The sequence below is a fragment of the Triticum aestivum genome, chromosome 5D (genome assembly GCF_018294505.1).
Source record: "Triticum aestivum cultivar Chinese Spring chromosome 5D, IWGSC CS RefSeq v2.1, whole genome shotgun sequence".
In the NCBI taxonomy this organism is placed as follows: Eukaryota; Viridiplantae; Streptophyta; class Magnoliopsida; order Poales; family Poaceae; genus Triticum; species Triticum aestivum.
In genome coordinates, this window is record NC_057808.1 from 271117791 (window position 1) to 271138964 (window position 21174).

At 41.2% G+C, this 21174-nt stretch overlaps 1 protein-coding gene across 1 annotated transcript; it reads right to left on the bottom strand.

The window, feature by feature from the left end:
- Positions 1–2563: 2563 nt before the first annotated feature.
- On the bottom strand, positions 2564–6266 carry LOC123124645 (uncharacterized). Its single transcript, XM_044545228.1, has 7 exons — positions 6094–6266; positions 5924–6010; positions 5408–5617; positions 4883–5050; positions 4425–4475; positions 4209–4349; positions 2564–3014 (listed from the first exon to the last, which is right to left on the bottom strand). Exons 1-7 carry the CDS (start codon positions 6232–6234, stop codon positions 2643–2645), a joined length of 1170 nt encoding a protein of 389 aa, XP_044401163.1. The 5' UTR covers positions 6235–6266; the 3' UTR covers positions 2564–2642.
- Positions 6267–21174: the final 14908 nt, after the last annotated feature.

Sequence of the window (21174 nt, forward strand, 5' to 3'; positions counted from 1 at the left end):
CAATGTTTGCCAATGCTATCAAGGTGGATGCTATCATTTCAAATCCGAACAAGGTTTATGGAGCTACCACGAAACCGAGGACGGCTTCATTTCAAGAGAGAGGGGATAATGTGGCCATTGGACATTCTTTGGCTGCGAAGCAGAATCGAGAACATGCCAATGGTAAAGTGGTGTTTGCGTCGGAGAAGAAGAATGACAAAGGGATACTGGGAATTGCACCGTGTGCTCAATCTGCTAGCATAAATTGTTGTGGCGAAATCCCCCAGAGGAGGTGAAACCAAATTTTCATACGCCAAGCTGGGTGATGATCGGTGCAATTCTAATCCAAGTGCCATCACACATCTGAAGGCTATTTGGAAAGAATGTGCACATAGTCCTTATTTCCTACGTAGTCATATTAGTAGTTGCGTTGTCAAGTGGAGTACTAATTTGTTTTATAATCCTACAGATGATCAATGTGGCCGAATATTTTATTAGTTAATCTCTAATTAGTTCAAATAAGAGATAGAGCCTGTTAGAATCTAAAGTTAGAACTATGAATCGGTTTGGTCTAGACGTGCATCTCGCCTATATAATGGGCTGGCTTCGGCCATGTACAGAGATTAGTTTGGGAGCAGTCAAATAAAGAAATCAGAAAACACCTTGTGTCAGGGGCACCAACGTGATGAGTTTTTGCGATCCACGACAAGGGATTCGTCGCTGCTACGTCGAGATTGACCTGGTGTTAATTTTTTGACGCAAGCCCTTTTCTTTCGGTTTCTTCTTTCTAGTAAGATCCGAAGGCTTCTTCTTCTGCTACTAATTATCTTCAACTACTGCTGCTATCGTTCGTCGTGTTTCATCTAGTACCGTGAAAGATCGGACTGTCCCTCGCACAATTTAGCATCTCGCTAGTTTATGCCTATCAGGTCCTGTTCATCCAGCCCTTTACGGGGTCCTGTTCATCCAGCCCCAACCGGCTCGATCGATCGGGGTCATGTTCATCCAGAGGCAACACCACGGGGTCCTGTTCATCCACCCCCACCGAAAACTGTTCATCTAAACCCTCTCAGCAATTCTCAATGTTCATCCAGAGGCAACACCACGGGATCCTGTTCATCCACCCCCACCGGGAACTGTTCATCCAACCCCCCCCCAGCAACGCTCACTGTTCATCCAGAGGCAGCATCGATCGGCTTCAGTTAGCAGCAGTAGCGAAGGAATCGCTCGATCGGGTTCAGTTAACAACCATCGATCGATCGCTCGGATTCAGTAACGCGTAGCCTGCAGTGCAATCGCTCGGGTTCAGTTAGAGCCCAACGCCTCGCACCCACGCGCGTGCGTGTACGAGAGGAACGCGCATCGCTCGGCCCCGACCACCCACCGTAACCGGGAACACCCCGATATTTTCCTCGCCCTCGCTTCTACCACGGTTTTTTCCGTCATGGACGGCCCAAAGAATGTCATGCAGCTGCGTCTCCGGCCCGCCCAGGATGAAAAGCCCATTTTCTGTCATGATTTTTTGTCATAGAAGTAGGACCCCACCACATCTATGATGATACCGTGTTTTGTCACAATTATTGTCATAGAAATGTCATAAGTATGACAGAAAAAAAATTCGTTCGGTCCAAAATGTCACAGATGTGTCTTTTTTTGTAGTGTCCGGAGACACCCAGTCTGCCACCGCCTTGGCGCAAATCGCCCTCGCCGCATCGGACGCGGAGCCCGAGCCCGCAGACGGCGCTGGTTGCCAGATGCGGGAGGCCGTGGCCCTCGAACCTTGGCTGCCCGGCACGAAACGGCGGTCCCGACCAGCCCGCAGGCCGCGTACCTCCGACGCGAACGCCACGAAATCGCCGACCGACGGCCCGTCCGGCACCAACCGCAAACACACCTCATCCTCCGCCTCCTCGACATCGTCCTTAGAGTCGTCCTCCGCCAACGCCCAGAAGCGGTTGCGCCGAGCCACATCCCCCGTCGCCGTCGCCACGTCCGGGCCCGCCGGACCAGCGTCCATCCCGCCGGCGAGAAGGCACCAGGAGCCCGCTCCGTGTCGCCGCTCGCCCGCCTAACGGTTCACTCATTTCCGTACTAGCTAACCTGGCCAACTAGTAGTCCTCACACACATATAATGGTTCGGCCGAGATCAGACATCAGTACATAGTATATCACTATATCTTGTTATAAGGTAGCTCACATTGGCATTGTGAGCCTAGCTCATTTGGGTGAGAAGTGATTGTACAATCTCAATGCTCAGTTTCATGTCCTTATGGATGTGAAATTGGGATATTACCTTTTTCTTCAAAAATCCCCTGATGAAGCAATGAAATTTTCCGGAGGCTCAAAGGGGCATGTTCTCTCTATCAATGCAACCAGATACTGTTGATGCCTATCGATTCTAGGAACCGACCGTACCCTCGGAATTTTGATCTAATCGTCATATAAAATTGACATGTTCTAGATCGCAAAAATATTTTCATTTTAGAGAACAAAGATGAGAGGTGTAGCAAGTTCTGAACCCCAAACATTAGCCGATAAGAACACAAACTGAGGCAATACTCATCTCAAGTATGACATGAAAGCAGCACGTTGTACAACACTTTATTAATATTATTTCGCATAAAAACACCTTATTAATATTATTTCAGATGTCGTTGTTACATTCAAAGGGTGCAATCCCCAGAACCACCCCAATTTGCATGTACTCCACCGTCTTGGTCTGATTTGTGAGCAACCGAGTAGCACTTCGGATTTTCTACGGCCACGTCAAACTCGCGAGACATTGGAGTCACGAGCTGGTGATCTCTTGTCACAATTTTGATGTTCTTCACATAGGCTGCTTTACCATCTCCCTCTGAAGCAGGGTGTCCGCTACCCATGGGTGGTGGCTTATATTTAATTGTAGGACCTTCAACCAAACCACCCCAGTAGCCAACAGTACCCTTCGATTTCAGGTAACCGAAGAGTTCACCTGGCCAATATCCGACTACAGTGCTCTCCTTGCCGAATTTTACCCACCAGTTTGAATTCGTATCCTGACAAACGAAAAGTTCCAACTCGAGAAGTTAAACAAAAAGAACATATGAAAGTACATACAGAAGCATATATACAATTTTTTTTCAATAAAAGCATATATACAAATAAAGCTCATTAATGTTGAAGAGCGGGTGACAAAAGTATTGGTACTGAAGATATTTATATGAATCGACATTGACCGCCGTTAATATATATTAGAATTGTCTCCGAGAATGTTGGGGCAAGAAAATCCTTACAATGAGACATTATAAAAAAAGTTTGGATTTTAAAATTATTTCATATTTCCCTCGGTAAACTGAGCTTTATAAAACACAACATGCCATAAAAACCATGTAATTGCACAACCGAACTATAAAACATGTTTCCTAGTCCCGGCGGTAAATCTAAGTTAAGAATTATGCCATGAAAAAATAAATGATTGTAGGAACTTTCCTTTTTGATGAGAAGATAATAAGATAATTTGTAGTTGTAGTAGTATTATTTTTTCGTCAATGTAGTGTGAACTATTAACAGCTCTCTCTCTCTCTCTCTCTCTCTCTGTGTGTGTGTGTGTGTGTGTGTAAATTATGTTTCTAACATTTTGTAAATAAAAAATACAAAAGAAGATTCATGGCAAGCCCAATTATTCATAATACATCAATCTCTCATCGATTACATGTTCTCCCTGCCTTATCATAGTTTTATGAAAACATGTGCGTTAAGCCTTTTAGTTTTATGCAAAACCCACCACTACTACATTAGAGATTTCTTGATAATGTACAGAGGTAGCTACGTGCTGAAGGTGGACGACCACGGGGAACACTGATATCCACGAGAGATAGTTGGCATGCAAACTAGAGAATATATAATTTATTTAGGGTGTGATTTGTGAAATCGGTAATTATATTGGCACGTGTCACTGCCTAACCCTAGGTTTTCTTGATGGTCTTGACCATAAAATCAAGGTATTTCAATATTTCCAAAATTTTAATTAAATAACACTCTAACTCAAGCGATGAGAGAAACTCAACAAAAATATCAACCGAAGGAAATAAAAATAATATTCAAAAACGAAAGTTAAAATAAAAAGACTGCTAAGCACTAATCTTTTGTTAGTTGTTACCAAATACACAATTGAAAAAATCATGGTAGGTTGTTTATACTGTGGTTATATTCGCAAAAAAAAAAGTTTATACTGTGGGTAAAAGTAATACCTGATAAACAAACATGTTCATATGAGCTTGTGGTCCATCGTACTTCGAGATTGGCGATAATTTCCCCCCTAAAGGTATATTTGGACTCGTATGTATAAATCCAGGGCATTTTAGATCAAAGCATTGTTTTTGTCCATTGTCCTATAGAGTGAAATCATGTAAGTTTCCATAACATTTATCAGAATTCTGGCATACATAATTAAACTTACTGCTTACATAGAAAATATGAAATCTAGCAGCCTTGTCACCTCCGTTACTTTGCCAAACCTAAAACAAAATAGAAAATATCAATTGTGATGTGGAATTTATCTTGCCAAACTTAGAACAAAATAGAGACCATGAGTTGTCATGTGGAATGTATCTCAAACAAGCAGATAAGCTCGTATTTTACTAAAAGGCACACATGCGCAAACATATCAGTGTGTCACGTGATGGATTACCAACATGTACATACTATAAAATGTATAACATCCTTACTATAAAACTTAAGAAGAGGGATATAGTTTGCATGCACGTATACAACAATTTGATGGGGGACAATGCACAAAAATAAGCAAATCTGATTATAGTTGTATAAAGTGTCAATTCAACATACATGCATTTTTTTTGCGGGGAACATACATGCATTTTTAAGTGAACAAAAAACAGTTTTTCAGTTACCAAAAATTACTTACAAACCAGCCGACTCCAACAGCATTGGTATGCTCCCTATCAAAAGAATAACCACTTATTATAGTTGTAAGCCCTCCAGATTTATCTTGGGTACCATATACTTCTGGGTCATAGACATTTATTGATACGGTAGTTCCATAGATGTCTTGGCCTCTGCTAAGACCTGCCAACTGAACATTTCTAATATAAAGTTAGACTAAAATAATGGTAGCAAACTTGCAGTCGCAGAAACATGCATGGGTGAGTGAGGTAAATTTATATTCCCTCCATCTCGAATTACTTGTCACGGAAATGGATGTATCTAGACGTATTTTTAGTTCTAGGTACATTGATTTCTATCCATTTCTGCGACAAGTAATTCAGAACGGAGGGAGTATCATGTAAAAATAATAACTGACAAAAAGGGACTTCGTATCGATCATAATTGAACTCAATATCACCCCCCCCCCCCCTCCACACACACACACACACACACACACACACACACGAGAATGTTTTTTGTTAAATAAGGATAGCAAAAACTTTACCGAAGCGGTGTTATTCTTATTATTTCGAGTAATATTCCTTGTGTATATTTGTTGAGTTAGTTCCTTAATGTCAACTATAGGATAGTGCTGCTCACTTCTCCATATTGGAATTGTTCCCAAGGGACACGAAACCAAATGGATACTAGACTCTAATGTTGTATCAGGTATCGAGTTGCCATCGAGTCCAATAGGATGTGAGCTTGGTTCCATCTGCATGCAAGTCAAAGTCGTTTGTTAGTTCCCCTAAAAAAATCGTTGTTAGTTTGATACATACAAACCAACATCCTTACATGAATGTAGAATAATTCACTACCATAAATCAATGTTGATTACATTATTTCTTGTTCATGTGTACAAATCTATTGTTTATTACCAAAGCAAGACTGAATATTGGGTAAGAAAACAATGGAATACAAGATTACTTAACTGTAAAAATGCATACCTACATACTACTCCCTCTGTTAAAAATAAGTGTCGTGGTTTTAGTTCAATGAACGCAGGGAGTAACTCATGTACCTGTATTGAATGGTTTCTAAGAAGTGGATGGTCGAGTGCCGGCTGAGATTTGATATCTATGCAATCAAAAATGTCACCATCTTCTGTCTACAAAGGTGAAACGGTCCATGGTTATCTCAAAATGGTTTACTCAAAAAATAAACATGAGAATAGCAATAAGAGTATAAAACCTGGATTGTCTTAGATATTGCCCGATGGTACTTTCCTCCATTAGGCCTTCCTCCTTTTCTATTTTCCTTGGCTACTGCGCCACAAACTGCAATAAAACATAGCAGAAACAACGTCTTTCTTTGTTCCCCGAGAATTTTCATTTCTGAACAATTGGACTCTATTGTTTTTGTTTCCTCAGAAAGAAACTCAAGCACCGTATGTGTGTATATATGCATGTGTGCCATTTATTTCTAGGATACACAAAAATCTAGAATGTTCAGTTCCTATCTAATGATAAATATTGCACATTAATGACCTCGTCAATAAAATCAATGTCGTGCATATTTTTATTAATATATATGCATTAATGGCACGACATTATTATTATCTATAGATACATATATTGTAATAATTGTGCTTATTTGGAAATAATTATCCATATATAAATTGTCATGGCACGACATTGATATATTGTCATTAATATATATGCTTTGATGGAACGACACACACACACACACAAATATATATGGAATACAAATAGTTACATTCATGGTGATTCACTACGTAAAATTTGGCAAAAAAACAAAAATATAGATCATAAGACTAGAAAAATTGCATTTTATGTATATTTTACACTATATGTTTATGTCTGTAATTTTACGTAACATAAAATATTGTTTATGGTGATTCCATATTTTATTACGTATAAAATAAGACAAAAATTTACGAAACGTAAAATTACGGTGCATAGATGTTAAAATAAAGGGGGTGAAGAATAACTATTCCTCACCCAGGGTGACAAATAGTCAATCCTTGTGTTACTATTCATCACCCAGGGTGCAGAATAAGTTATTTTTCACCCGAGGTAATCTTACGATCGTTTCATAAATAAATTACATACGGAATACAAATAGTTACGTTCATGTTGATTCACTACGTAAAATTTGGCATAAAAAACAAAAATATAGATCATAAGATCAGAAAAATTGCATTTTATGTATATTTTACACTATATTTTTACGTCCGTAATTTTACGTAACATAAAATAACTTTATGGTGATTACATATTTTGTTACGTTCTCTTATTATGTATGAAATAAGACAAAAAATTACGAAACGTAAAATTACGATACATTGATGTTAAAATAGAGGGGGTGAAGAATAACTATTCCTCACCCAGGGTGACGAATAGTCAATCCTGCTAAGACCTTATTCTGCTAACACTAATTCTTATTCTGCTAAGACCATATATATGGTGGGTCTATTATGATAACACCACTTAAGACCTTATTCTGCTAACACTAATTCTTATTCTGCTAACACCCCCAACTAACCGACACCGACCTCACGCGCATCTGAACCGCACAAAAAAAAAATTCCAGCCCACCGGCTCACCTCCCCTACTCCTCCCCCGACCCCCTCCACCTTCCTCCTCCCATGCCCCAGCCCCGATCCACCAACCCACCACCGCGCCCCCAGGTCGGCCAACTACCACCGCCGGTGCTCCACTCAACCACCCCACCTTCGCCGGTGCGTCCCTCCCTGCCCGACACCGTCTTTCTGGACGGAGCGCCCCGCCCCGCGCCACGCCGGCCAGATGGCCCCGACCTCCTCCTACCTTCTTCCCCACACGGGATGTCGCAGGGGCGCCCCTTCCCGCTGCCTTCCCCGCTCTGAGCCGCCGGATCTAGGCCTCCCCACCGCCGGCCCGCGCGACGCCCCACCGCCGGCCACCACCCTGCCCCACTGCCCCTTCCTCCCCATCAATCTCGGCGAATCCGTCCCCGTGTCGTTGTGCACTGCCCGGCGATGGATTGAGCCCCACCTCTGCAGTTGGTGGCGCTTGTGGTGCTGCTCATCGACGAGACCCCGGCCTCGACCCCAACCAGGAGCTGCTCCCCGGTGCACCGGCCTCCCACCACCGAGCTTCCTGTCTAGCTCACGGCGGCCCACGCAGGTGCAGTTCGCCCCTGCTTCCCGACGTGGATAGGTCGCCCCGGTACAGCAGCGCGGTTCCCTCGCGCGTGCAGTTCGTCAGTGGTTTCTCCACATTGATGCCGATCCAGGGCGGGTGCAGGTGGTTCCCCTCTCTCTATACTCCCTCTTCCTCGTTCAATGGCAGATCCTAGGTTCTCCCCACTGACGAACGGGAAAAGAAAGTGAGCACAGCGAGGATGGTTTTGCCGTTCACTTTGTTTTTGTTTTTGCGGTTCAAATCTTCAGTATGTGTATGTGATTCACTTCTAAAAAAACTTTGACAAGTGCAGCTCACTAGTGTTGTTTCGCAGGTCACTTTGGCATTCATGGCGGTTCCCCCTCGACATACATTCGACTTGTGCATAAATTTTTTTGTGTCGAGAGGTTCAACTTTGTGCTATCACCCGGAGGTCATCAGCGTTGTGCTGTTCATACTGCCCAAAAATGATTTTGTGCATTTTGCTTTTTGATTTGGGCAAAGTGTTAACTACAGTGTGATGTGAACTTCAGTGTGCTAGGAGTTTGACGTTTGTGGCGTTGACTATGCAGTACTCATGTGCATAGCTTGCAGTTTGCCCGGCGTATGTGTGGCGTTCAGAAAAATGCATTGTTTAGACTTTTCCTGTGAAAATTGCCAGGGACCAAAAAAAATGAAATTGTTACAAGATTCATTTTGTTTTTCACTTCAAAAAAATGCATGGAGTTCACAAAAATACTATCATGTGGTGGTTCTATTTTTCAACCGAGCGGTAAGGAAAGAGGGAAATGTAGTACACCCCAATCTAAAAAAGGTAGGTTGCGGCTCGCAGTCCGCTTGCTTGGGTGCACCAATTGCTGCGTATGCGCCCTCCTCTCGTATAGCCGTGCAGTCCGCGACCGTTGTCGTGCAGCTCAAACAAGCCCACAATGAAGTTCCGTGCTTCTGTACGTGCTGTCCGATGAGCACAAGTGCACTGCAGCTCCGGGATGCTGGACCGCGGGAGGTGCGGTGCGGTTGACGGACCATTGAAGTTTGCCTGGGTCGTCGCTGCAGTACGGCTAGGTGTCGAAAGCTATTTTTTTCAGGTTTTCAGAGACTGCAGTTCATTATTAAAAATGTTTTCAAAAGGTCCATGCAGAGCACTCTATTTTACTAAATGACTTTGAAAGGTATTTGCAGCTCACTTTGGTTTCCCTAACAGCTCACTTTGGTTTCACTTGCCACGGCGCAGTGCAGTTTGTTGCAGCTCACTCCAATGTTAAATTTTAGGTTACACATGGTGGTGGATAAAAAAACGAAAACAAGCAAAAAAAAGTGTGGTTCACTCGCCTTGTCCTAGCGGTTCACTCGCCTCGTCCTCGAAGTGTGGAAGAATTTCTAAAACTAAAAAGAAAACAAAAAATGTGTGTGGTTCATTTTGCAGTGCGTTTGGTCCTCGGATGTGGCTCACTTTTGAGAGTGATGCTGTTCACTTGCCCCCAACATGAAAATGCAAAAAAAAAGCGAAACAGCAAGATGGTAATGCGGTTCACTTTGATATATGTCGCGGCTCACTTGCACATGTCTTTGCGGTCCACTCTCATTCATAAAAGAAAGTTGAAAAAAAGACAAAAAAATTCGTATGGGAAAATTTACGTCCCAACAAAAAATCATGCAGTGCACTTGTCGGTCAGATGAACTGCAGTTTTTAATCTGAAAGCTGTGCGGTTTTCTGTCTGATGCAGTACACATGACGATTTTGGGTCACGAAAAACCAGAGTGTCCGCATTTCGTTAAAATCAAAATTGATCTTAAACAGTAAGGAATTGGAGAGAGTGTTCTACATGAAAAAGTTGCGTCTCGTCAATATCTATCCAATGGCGTATAATCTAAATCATTTCGACAAAGTGGTTTGTAAAAATTTCGTGAAAATCAGCCGCTGCCTCTCGCCGTCAGCCGCACGATTTTTAAAATTAACTAAAAACCGAAAGGAATCTCAAAAATATTTCAACATATGAAAGTTGCGCCTTGCCGTAGCTTTCACTTCTTTCGACAAATGGTTCAAAAACTGGAGCGAAAACAGTAACGAAAATTGCAAAAAAATCGAAAAAGATTTACTAAATTTAAAACTGCTCTTAAATTATAACGAATTAGAGAAAATAATATATATGAAAAAGATGCGCCTCGACGATATCTTTCAAACGGTGTATCATTGCTTCATTCCGACGAGCGGTTTAGAAAAAAACGCGAAAGACGCTCGCTGTCACTCGTCGTGCATCGCACCATTTTTGAAAATGCTCTTAAACCATGATGAATCTTGAAAAGTGTTCAAAATGACGAAGTTGCGCATAATCCATAGCTTCTCAACGGTATATTACGCGTGTTGTTCCGATAAACGGTTAAAAAACTAGAGCGAAAAGGTACCGGAAAAACACGCGTGCAGTTTTTTCCGACACGAAGTTCACTAGTCTCTGTACTGCAGTACCTTTGCTACTGAAAGTACAGTGCCCCCGCGTTGAGCGTGCAGTGCGGAAGTGTTATCAGAATAGTTATTCTGCTAATATTAGCAGAATAGACCGGTATATATATATATATATACACACACACACACACAGTCAATGAAGAACACAGTCGGAAAGGGTGAAGACTCTGCAAAGTTGAAGAATTTGAACAACTGAGGAATTTCAAAAACTGAAGAAAAAACTCAAATTGAAGATTTTCAACTTTTGTTGGTGGCGTGACCCACTATATAAGAATAATGATTTCAGACGCCGCGTACAATTGTCGTAGGGCTCTGAGAATCAAATTCTTCGTTAATTTCTTCACACTTAGATGATTAGTCTTCATTGATTGAAGAAAAATGTTACTTCGTGTGTTGCACATCTAAGTCATCAATTTTGCATAAGTGTTAGGATGTGTGTCCTTTTCAAAGAACATTCGAAGATTCTAAGATATTTAGCTCACACCGCAACTTGCTAAATCTCTTCTCATCCAAGGACTTTGTGAAGATATCGACTAGCTGTTCTTCGGTCTTCACATGCTCGATAGAGATGTCGCCCTTCAACACATGATCTCGAAGAAATGATGACGAATCTAGATGTGCTCTGTCTTCGAGTGCTGAACTGGGTTATGAGCAATCTTGATGGCACTCTCATTGTCACAGAAGAGTGGCACATTCTTCACATTGATGCCGTAGTCCTTGAGGGTTTACTTCGTCCATAGCAATTGAGCACAGCACGAACCAGCTGCAATGTACTCAGCTTCAGCAGTAGAGAGTGATACGCAATTATGCTTCTTCGAGGACCAACATACCAAGGATCGTCCGAGGAAATGGCATGTGCCTGATGTTGACTTGCGATCCACACGATCACCAGCATAGTCAGACTCAGAATATCCAATGAGATCAAAAGCCGAGCCCTTGGGATACCATAATCCAAGTGTTGGAGTGTGAGCTAGATATCGAAGAATATGCTTCACAACCTTTTGGTGTGATTCCTTCGGTGTAGCTTGAAAACGGGCACACATGCAAACACTAAGCATAATATTTGGCCTAGATGCACAGAGATACAATAAAGAGCCAATCATAGAGCGATATACCTTTTGATCGAAGTGTATACCATTTTCATCAGTGCATAGATGGTCATTTGTGAGCATAGGGATTTTGACGCCTTTGCAATCTTGCATGCCGAATTTCCTCAACACATCCTTGAGGTATTTCTCCTAAGATATGAAGATGTCGTTGCATTGTTGACGAATTTGAAGACCTAAGAAGAATGTCAATTATTCCTTCAATATGTGTGTAGCCTTGAGGTACAAGACGAGCCTTATTCCTCACCACAAGGCCATTTCCATCTTGCTTGTTGCGGTAGATCCATTTGGTACCGATCATATTGTGCTTGCGTGGGTCTGGTCGCTTGACAAGTTCCTAGACATTGTTGAGCTCGAATTGATGCAGTTCCTCTTGCATCGCTTGAATCACTCAAGCTCCAGAAATGCCTCATCAACTTTGGTGGGCTCTGTGATAGAGACAAAAGCAAAGTGCCCACAAAAGTTAGACAAATGAGAAGCCCTTGAGCGTGTGAGAGAACCTGGTGCGTTGATGTCGTCGATGATTTTCTCGATCTGCACTTCATTTGCAACGCGAGGATGAGCAGGTTGACGACGTTGAGTGGGCTCAGCATTTTCTTCAGAGCCATTTTACTCAGGTGCACCAGCATGATGTTCTTCACGATTTGGGATGACTTCTTCAGCAGATTCCTTGGTAGGAATGACATCCTCAGTAGCCTTGAACTTGATGGATTCCTCAGGTGATATTTCATCTAGCACAGGAGGTAGGTGCTCTCTTTGTGAGCCATTAGTTTCATCAAACCGCACATCTACAGTTTCAACAACCTTGTGATGAACAGTGTTGAAGACTCTATACGTGTGTGATACGTCTCCAACGTATCTATAATTTTTTATTGTTCCATGTTGTTATATTATCAATCTTGGATGTTTTACAATCATTTATAGTCATTTTATATCATTTTTTGGTACTAACCTATTGACATAGTGCCAAGTGCCAGTTGCTGTTTTTTCCATGTTTTTTACATAGCAGAAAATCAATATCAGACGGAGTACAAATGCCCCGAAACCTTACGGAGAATTTTTATGGGCCAGAAGGAACACAACGGGCCCTGGCTGCGCCTGGGGGTGCCCGGAGAGAGGCACAACCCACCAAGGCGCGCCAGGAGGCCAGGCACGCCCTGGTGGGTTGTGCCCACCTCGGGTGCCCCCCGGACCGCCTCTTTGCTCTATAAATACCCCAATATTCCAGAAACCCTAAGAACATCGACGAAATATTCATCCAACCGCCGCAGAGTCCAGAACCACCAGATCCAATCTAGACACCATCTCAGATGGGGTTCACCGCCTCCATTGGTGCCTCTCCGATGATGTGTGAGTAGTTCTTTGTAGACCTTCGGGTCCATAGTTAGTAGCTAGATTGCTTTCTCTCTCCTGCTGGATTCTCAATACAATGGTCTCTTCGAGATCCATATGATGTAACTCTTTTTGCGGTGTGTTTGTTGGGATCTGATCAACTTTGAGTTTATGATCAGTTATATCTTTTTATATCCATGAAAGTTATTTGAGTTTCTTTGATCTCTTATGTGCATGATTGCTTATAGCCTCGTATTTATTCTCCGATAATTGGATTTTGTTTGGCCAACTTGATCTATTTGTCTTGCAATGGGAAGAGGTGCTTTGTAGTGGGTTCGATCTTACGGTGCTTGATCCCAGTGACAGAAAGGCAAACGACAAGTATGTATCATTGCTACTAAGGATAAAACGATGGGGTCTATCTCTACATAGATAGATCTTGTCTACATTATGTCATCGTTCTTATTGCATTACTCTATTTTTCCATGAACTTAATACACTAGATGCATGCTGGATAGCGGTCGATGTGTGGAGTAATAGTAGTAGATGCAGGCAGGAGTCGGTCTACTAATCTTGGACGTGATGCCTATATAATGATCATTGCCTGGATATCGTCATGATTTTTGAAGTTATATCAATTGCCCAACAGTAATTTGTTTACCCACGGTTTGCTATTTTTCTCAAGAGAAGCCACTAGTGAAACCTACGGACCCCGGGTCTTCTTTCTCATATATTTGCCTTTGCGATCAACTTTTATCTTGCATTTATTTTCAAATCTATTAAACCAAAAATACAAAAATACCTTGCTGCATTTTTTATTTATTTATTTTATTTGGCGTTCGATTTATCAATTTACTACAAAACAGGTAATGTACAGATCCAAGCCTATGTGTGTCCAATGCTTTGTCTGGGATCTCCTTGTACATGTTGGCCATAGAGTTTTGATCTTTCTTCTTCTTGGCATAGACATCCAAGTCATCTTCATGCTCTTCAGGGGCATTTATCAACTTTGCCCACTCATCAACAATTGACTGGTACCTTGTACCCTCTGACATCCATAAAATTCTACCATCTGGATAAAAATGAGCTGTGGAGTAGAATTGCATGATGAGTTCATCATTCCATTTCGTCAGCTTCTGACCCACAAACTTGCCAACACCCCATGCTCCGAAGCTCTCATGTACACCTAGAAAGTGATCTTTGATACGTCTCCATCGTATCTACTTTTCCAAACACTTTTGATCTTGTTTTGGGCTCTAACTTGCATGATTTGAATGGAACTAACCCGGACTGACGTTGTTTTCAGCAGAATTGCCATGGTATTATTTTTGTGCAGAAATAAAGGTTCTCGGAATGACCTGAAACTTCACAGAGAATATTTTTGGAATAAATAAAAAATACTGGCGAAAGAATCAACACCAGGGGGGCCACACCCTGTCCACGAGGGTGGAGGGCGCGCCCACCCCCTGGGGCGCGCCCCCTGCCTCGTGGGCCCCTTGAGGCTCCACCGACGTCAACTCCAACTCTATATATTCATGTTCGGGGAGAAAAAAATCAGAGAGAAGGATTCATCGCGTTTTACGATACGGAGCCGCCGCCAAGCCCTAATCTCTCTCGGGAGGGCTGATCTGGAGTCCGTTCGGGGCTCCGGAGAGGGGAATCCGTCGCCATCGTCATCATCAACCTTCCTCCATCATCAATTTCATGATGCTCACCGCCGTGCGTGAGTAATTCCATCGTAGGCTTGCTGGACGGTGATGGGTTGGATGAGATTTATCATGTAATCGAGTTAGTCTTGTTAGGGTTTGATCCCTAGTATCCATTATGTTCTGAGATTGATGTTGCTATGACTTTGAATGCTTAATGCTTGTCACTAGGGCCCGAGTGCCATGATTCCAGATCGGAACCTATTATGTTTTCATGAATATATGTGAGTTCTTGATCCTATCTTGCAAGTCAATAGTCACCTACTATGTGTTATGATCCGGTAACCCCGAAGTGACAAAAATCGGGACCACTCCCGGTGATGACCGTAGTTTGAGGAGTTCATGTATTCACTAAGTGTTAATGCTTTGGTCTGGTACTCTATTAAAAGGAGGCCTTAATATCCCTTAGTTTCCAATAGGACCCCGCTGCCACGGGAGGGTAGAACAAAAGATGTCATGCAAGTTCTTTTCCATAAGCACATATGACTATATTCGGAATACATGCCTACATTACATTGATGAACTGGAGCTAGTTCTGTGTCACCCTATGTTATAACTATTGCATGAGGAATCGCATCCGACATAATTATCCATCACTGATCCAATGCCTACGAGCTTTTCACATATTGATCTTTGCTTAGTTACTTTTCCGTTGCCACTGTTACAATTACTACAAAGCTGCTACTGTTACTTTTGCCACCGTTACCGTTACTTCCATACTACTTTGCTACTAAATACTTTGCTGCAGATATTAAGTCTTCCAGGTGTGGTTGAATTGACAACTCAGCTGCTAATACTTGAGAATATTCTTTGGCTCCCCTTGTGTCGAATCAATAAATTTGGGTTGAATACTCTACCCTCGAAAACTGTTGCGATCCCCTATACTTGTGGGTTATCAAGACTATTTTCTGGCGCCGTTGCCGGGGAGCATAGCTCTATTCTTTGAGTCACTTGGGATTTATATCTGTTGATCACTATGAGGAACTTGAAAGACGAAAAAACCAAGATTTATCCCTCAACTACGAGGGGAGGTAAGGAACTGCCATCTAGCTCTGCACTTGATTCACCTTCTGTTTTGAGTAAACTTGCGACACCTACACCTGCTATTGATTCTGATATGTCGCATGTTATTGATGATGCCACTTCTGCTTTGCATGATACTTGTGATGAAACTACTTCTATGCTTGATAATATTGTGCCATTACGTGAATTTCTTGATGAACAACTTGCTAGGGTTAGAGAGAATGAAATTATTGAAACTGATAATATTGATGAAAGTGATGATGGAGATTCTCCTCCTAGATATGAATTGCCTGCTGTACCTGAGGGTTATGTTATGGATGAAGAAACTGCTAGAGACCTTTTTGCTTGCAAAGATAGATATGATCTAAAGAAACTGTTAGCTAAGCTGAAAGAAAAGTCTTTGAATGCTAGAATGAAATATGACCCTGCCTTTGCTACTTCACCTATCTGTATTTCTGATAAGGATTATGATTTCTCTGTCGACCCTGAGTTAATTACTTTGGTTGAATCTGATCCTTTTTATGGCCATGAATCTGAAACTGTTGTGGCACATCTTACTAAATTAAATGATATAGCCACCCTATTTACTCATGAGGAAAAAATCCGTTACTACTATATCCTTAAGTTATTTCCGTTCTCATTAAAGGGTGATGCTAAAACATGGTTTAATTCTCTTGATCCTGGTTGTGTGCGTAGTCCCCAGGATATGATTTATTACTTCTCTGCTAAATATTTCCCTACTCATAAAAAACAAGTTGCCTTAAGGGAAATATATAATTTTGTGTAAATTAAAGAAGAGAGTCTCCCACAAGCTTGGGGGAGGCTTCTCTGATTACTTAATGCTTTACCTGATCATCCTCTGAAGAAAAATGAAATACTTGATATCTTTTATAATGGACTAACTGATGCTTCCAGAGACCACCTGGATAGTTGTGCTGGTTGTGTTTTCGGGGAAAGAACAGTTGATCAAGCTGAATTGCTATTGAATAATATGTTGAGTAATGATAATAATTGGACACTTCCTAAACCAACTCCTAAACCAACTCCGAAGAAAAGGGGTATTCTATTTCTCAGTCCTGAAGATATGCAAGAGGCAAAGAAATCTATGAAAGAAAAGGGTATTAAAGCTGAAGATGTCAAGAATTTACCACCTATTGAAGAAATACATGGTCTTGATAACCCGACACAGGTAGTAAAGGTAAATTCTCTCTATAGATTTGACGAAGGTGATATTCCTCGTTATAAGTCTGCTAGCCAATGCTTAGATGAGTTTGATAATTTTATTGTTAAACAAGAAAACTTCAATGCTTATGTTGGTAGACAATTGAAACGTAATGCTTATATGATTGAACACTTGAGTGATTATATGTCTAGAGTTAAAGGTGAACTTAAACTTATTAGTAAACATGCTTCTATGGTTACCACTGAAGTAGAACAAGTGCTTAAAGCTCAGAATGATTTGCTCAATGGATTAAATAATAAGAAAAATGATAATGTTGTTAGAGTTGTGACTAGAGGGGGAATAATGACTCAGTAGCCTTTGTATCCTGAGGGCCACCCTAAGAGAATTGAGCAAGATTCTCAGAGAACTAATGTTGATGCACCTAGTCCTTCTAAGAAGAAGAAAAAGAAAAATGATAGGAATTTGCATGCTTCTAGTGAACCTGTTGTTGACACACCTGAGAAACCCAATGATATTTCTATTTCTGATGCTGAAACACAATCTGGTAATGAACATGAACCTAGTGATAATATTAATGATGATGTTCATGTTGATGCTCAATCTAGCAATGACAATGATGTAGAGATTGAACCTGTTGTTGATCTTGATAACCCACAATCAAAGAATCAACGTTATGATAAGAGAGACTTCATTGCTAGGAAGCACGGTAAAGAAAGAGAACCATGGGTTCAGAAACCCATGCCTTTTCCTCCCAAACCATCCAAGAAAAAGGATGATGAGGATTTTGAGCGCTTTGTTGAAATGATTAGACCTATCTTTTTGCGTATGCGTTTGACTAATATGCTTAAAATGAATCCTTATGCTAAGTACATGAAAGATATTTTTACAAATAAAAGAAAGATACCGGAAGCTGAAATTTCCACCATGCTTGCTAATTATACTTTTAAGGGTGGAATACCAAAGAAACTTGGAGATCCAGGAGTACCAACTATACCATGCTCCATTAAAAGAAACTATGTTAAAACTGCTTTATGTGATCTTGGAGCCGGTGTTAGTGTTATGCCTCTCTCTTTATATCGTAGACTTGATTTGAATAAGTTGACACCTACTGAAATATCTTTGCAAATGGCCGATAAATCAACTGCTATACTTGTCGGTATTTGTGAGGATGTGCCTGTTGTGGTTGCAAACGTTACTATTTTAACGGACTTTGTTATTCTTGATATTCCCGAGGACGATAGTATGTCTATTATTCTTGGTAGACCCTTTTTGAATACTGCAAGGGCTGTTATTGATTGCAACAAATGCAATGTCACTTTTCATGTTAATGGTAATGAGCATACGGTACACTTTCCGAGGAAACAACCTCAAGTTCACAATATAAATTCTATTGGAAAAATTTCAACAATCACTATTGGAGGTTTTGAATTTCCTCTTCCTACATTCAAGAAGAAATATGATATTCTTATTATTGGGGATGTGCATATCCCCGTTGATTTAACTTAGTGTTATTCAAAAATTCTCTGGTTTCATGCAATTCGGAAAGAGTTTGTTAATAAGACTTGATCAACCTTGTTAATGGAATCCTTTTGATGAGCATGAGATGGATGAAGTTAGAAAGCACAACCCTCTGTACCCTCCTTTTACTTTCTGTTATTTAGATTAAATAAAGCAAAAATAGTATTTTCTGTCTGTTTTCTGAATTATCCTTGCAATAAAAAATACCCCAAAAATAAAAGTTCTCCAAATGTCGTGAAAATGATATATGATTTTTTGTAGAATATTTAAGAATATCTGGCACTGAGAACACACCAGGGGGAGCCACCACCTGGCCACGAGGGTCCAGGGCGCGCCCCCTGCCTCGTGGGCCCCACGTGGACCCCCTCCACTTATTCCTGCACCCACTCACTTCGTCTTCCTCCAGAAAAATCCTCCCCTAGCTCAAACCTGTGTTCTAGCTCATCTTGCTGCCATTTTCGATCTCCTTGCTCAAAGCTCCATTCACAAAACTGTTTTGGGGGATTGTTCTTCGGTATGTGACTCCTCCAATGGTCCAATTAGTTTTTGTTCTAGTGCTTTATTTATTGCAAATTTTTGCTGCTTAGGTGATCCTGTTCTTGAGCTTGCATGTCAAATTTATATGGTCCCAAGTAGTTCTAATGCATGATATAGCCTCTAGGCATTTGTGGGAGTAGTTGCTATCAATCTTGTTGAGTTTGGTTCACTTTTATTTTGAGTCACTAAAAATTTCAGAAATTTTCAGAGGGAGAAAATGTTGAAGAGATTGTTGAGGGCCTCTTCGAGCCGAAGCTCGAAGGATAAGCAAAGTGAAGAGAATAAGAAGCCCAAATATAATCTTCCTCGCACTACGGAGGTTCGGCCGTGTGAATGGCCTTGTGATGAGTTCTTGCGAGCAGCCAAAATTTATGATGATTTTTATCACTTGGCTGAGAATGCAGGCTTCACCGACTTCCTCCACGACCAGCGGGAACAGTATCTCCTACTCACTAATATTTTCGTGCAAAAATTTTATTTTCATGCTAAGAAATCACCACCTTCAGTGGAGTTTCATTTATATGATGAGGTTAAGGAGATGTCACTCCATGATTTTTGTCGGGTCTGCAAGATACCCTTTGTGGGCAGCATCGAGGAACCACATCATAGTGATGTGGAGGGATTTATTGATGAAATGTCTATAGGGGAAACGAGGAAAGTTTCCGATGCAAGAATTACTAGCATATATTTTCCTGTTCTACGTTTTTGCAATATTTGCTAGTAGATGTTTAATTGGTCATGGGACATTGGAAATCTCAGTGCTCCTGATATTGTTATTTTGCGCCATGCTTTGTTTCATGATACAACTTTCAGTTTAGGCGTTGTTATTGCTAAACGATTAAGTCTGAACCGTACAAAGGGCCCCATTTTCGGCGGCATCTTTGCTTCAAGCCTTGCTGCACACTTTGAGATACCTATTAGGCATTATGAGAAAGAAGAAAAGTTGTTGCCTCCTGTTTTTCTATATTATAAGACGATGGTAGCACATGACTTTATTGTTAAAAACAAGAAGAAAATGCTTAAGTATAATTTGATTTTTGGCAAAACTCACTATGAGGTTATTACCTTGTCTGCGCCCTCTTTGTTTAACATATTTTCAGGCACGTACCTCATCTTGCCGGAGGCCGTTTATGCATACTGGAGCCTGACACCAGTTCTAGAGCCTGAGCCGGAGCCACCCCTGGACCCTTATCGACAGTCTGTTTATCAGTGGGATCCGGAGGAGATCGCCAACCAGTGGCACCCAGAGGACACTCCTCCGTACACCGGAGAGGGCAGCTTTGAGCCGTGGCCATAGACCAACTTAGGCCAAAAGCCTAAGCTTGGGGGAGTACGTATTTCTCACCGACATTACATTCATGTTCACACACTCATGCCAGTTGTCGGTGCTCATACTTTTTCATTGTATTATCCATGCTAGTTTATTTTCTGTTTTAAGCCTTCTTCTTGTATGTTTGAATAACCTTAAGAAAAACCAAAAAAATTAGTTGTAGCTTTCAGCTAGTTTACTTTCCATGCCTGTAGTAGTAATAATTAAAAGAAAACCCAAAAATATTTCTCGTTCTTCTTTTGCTTGTTGGGAGCTTTCCCATGTAAATAGTTTTATTTCTTTTCTTTGGGGGTCGAGAGGAGAAGACCATGATGAAAATGTTTAGTGGCTCTTATATGCATTATTGTTGATTTAACAAAGAGCCCATATTACCTTGTCTCCTCCTCTATATTAAATGCTTGCAGATTCCAGCTTAGTCCAATGCACGTGCACTATTATTATTATCCACACCGTTCGGTCGTGCAAGTGAAAGGAAATAATGACTGATTGAGATGAGAGAAGCTGGTATGAACTCAACCTATCTTGTTTTTGTAAATATGATTAGTTCATCGTTCCTGATTCAGCCTATTGTGAATGAAACATGTTTGCAATGACAATTAGAGATTATAGTTACTCATGCAATGCTTAATTAGCTAGGAGTTTATAATGGTTTACCTTGCATGCCAACATGCTATTAAAATGGTTGTAATGTGGTATGATAGGGTGGCATCCTTCTTTGAACGATTCGAGTGGCTTGACTTGGCACATGTTCACGCATGTAGTTGAAACAAAATCAACATAGCCTCCACGATATTTATGTTCATGGTGAATTATATCCTACTCATGCTTGCACTCTGTGTTGATTAATTTTAATGCATGTCCATGACTGTTGTCGCTCTCTAGTTGGTCGCTTCCCAGTCTCTTTCTAGCCTTCACTTGTACTAAGTAGGAATACTGCTTGTGCATCCA

Excerpts from the sequence above, each read along its gene's own strand:
- LOC123124645 (XM_044545228.1), bottom strand. The coding sequence starts at position 6,234 with ATGAAAATTCTCGGGGAACAAAGAAAGACGTTGTTTCTGCTATGTTTT. Across the intron at positions 6,011-6,093 it reads CAATATCTAAGACAATCCAG|ACAGAAGATGGTGACATTTT; the intron begins GTTTTATACTCT and ends TCACCTTTGTAG. Across the intron at positions 4,476-4,882 it reads CTGTTGGAGTCGGCTGGTTT|GTTTGGCAAAGTAACGGAGG; the intron begins GTAAGTAATTTT and ends ATTTTGTTTTAG.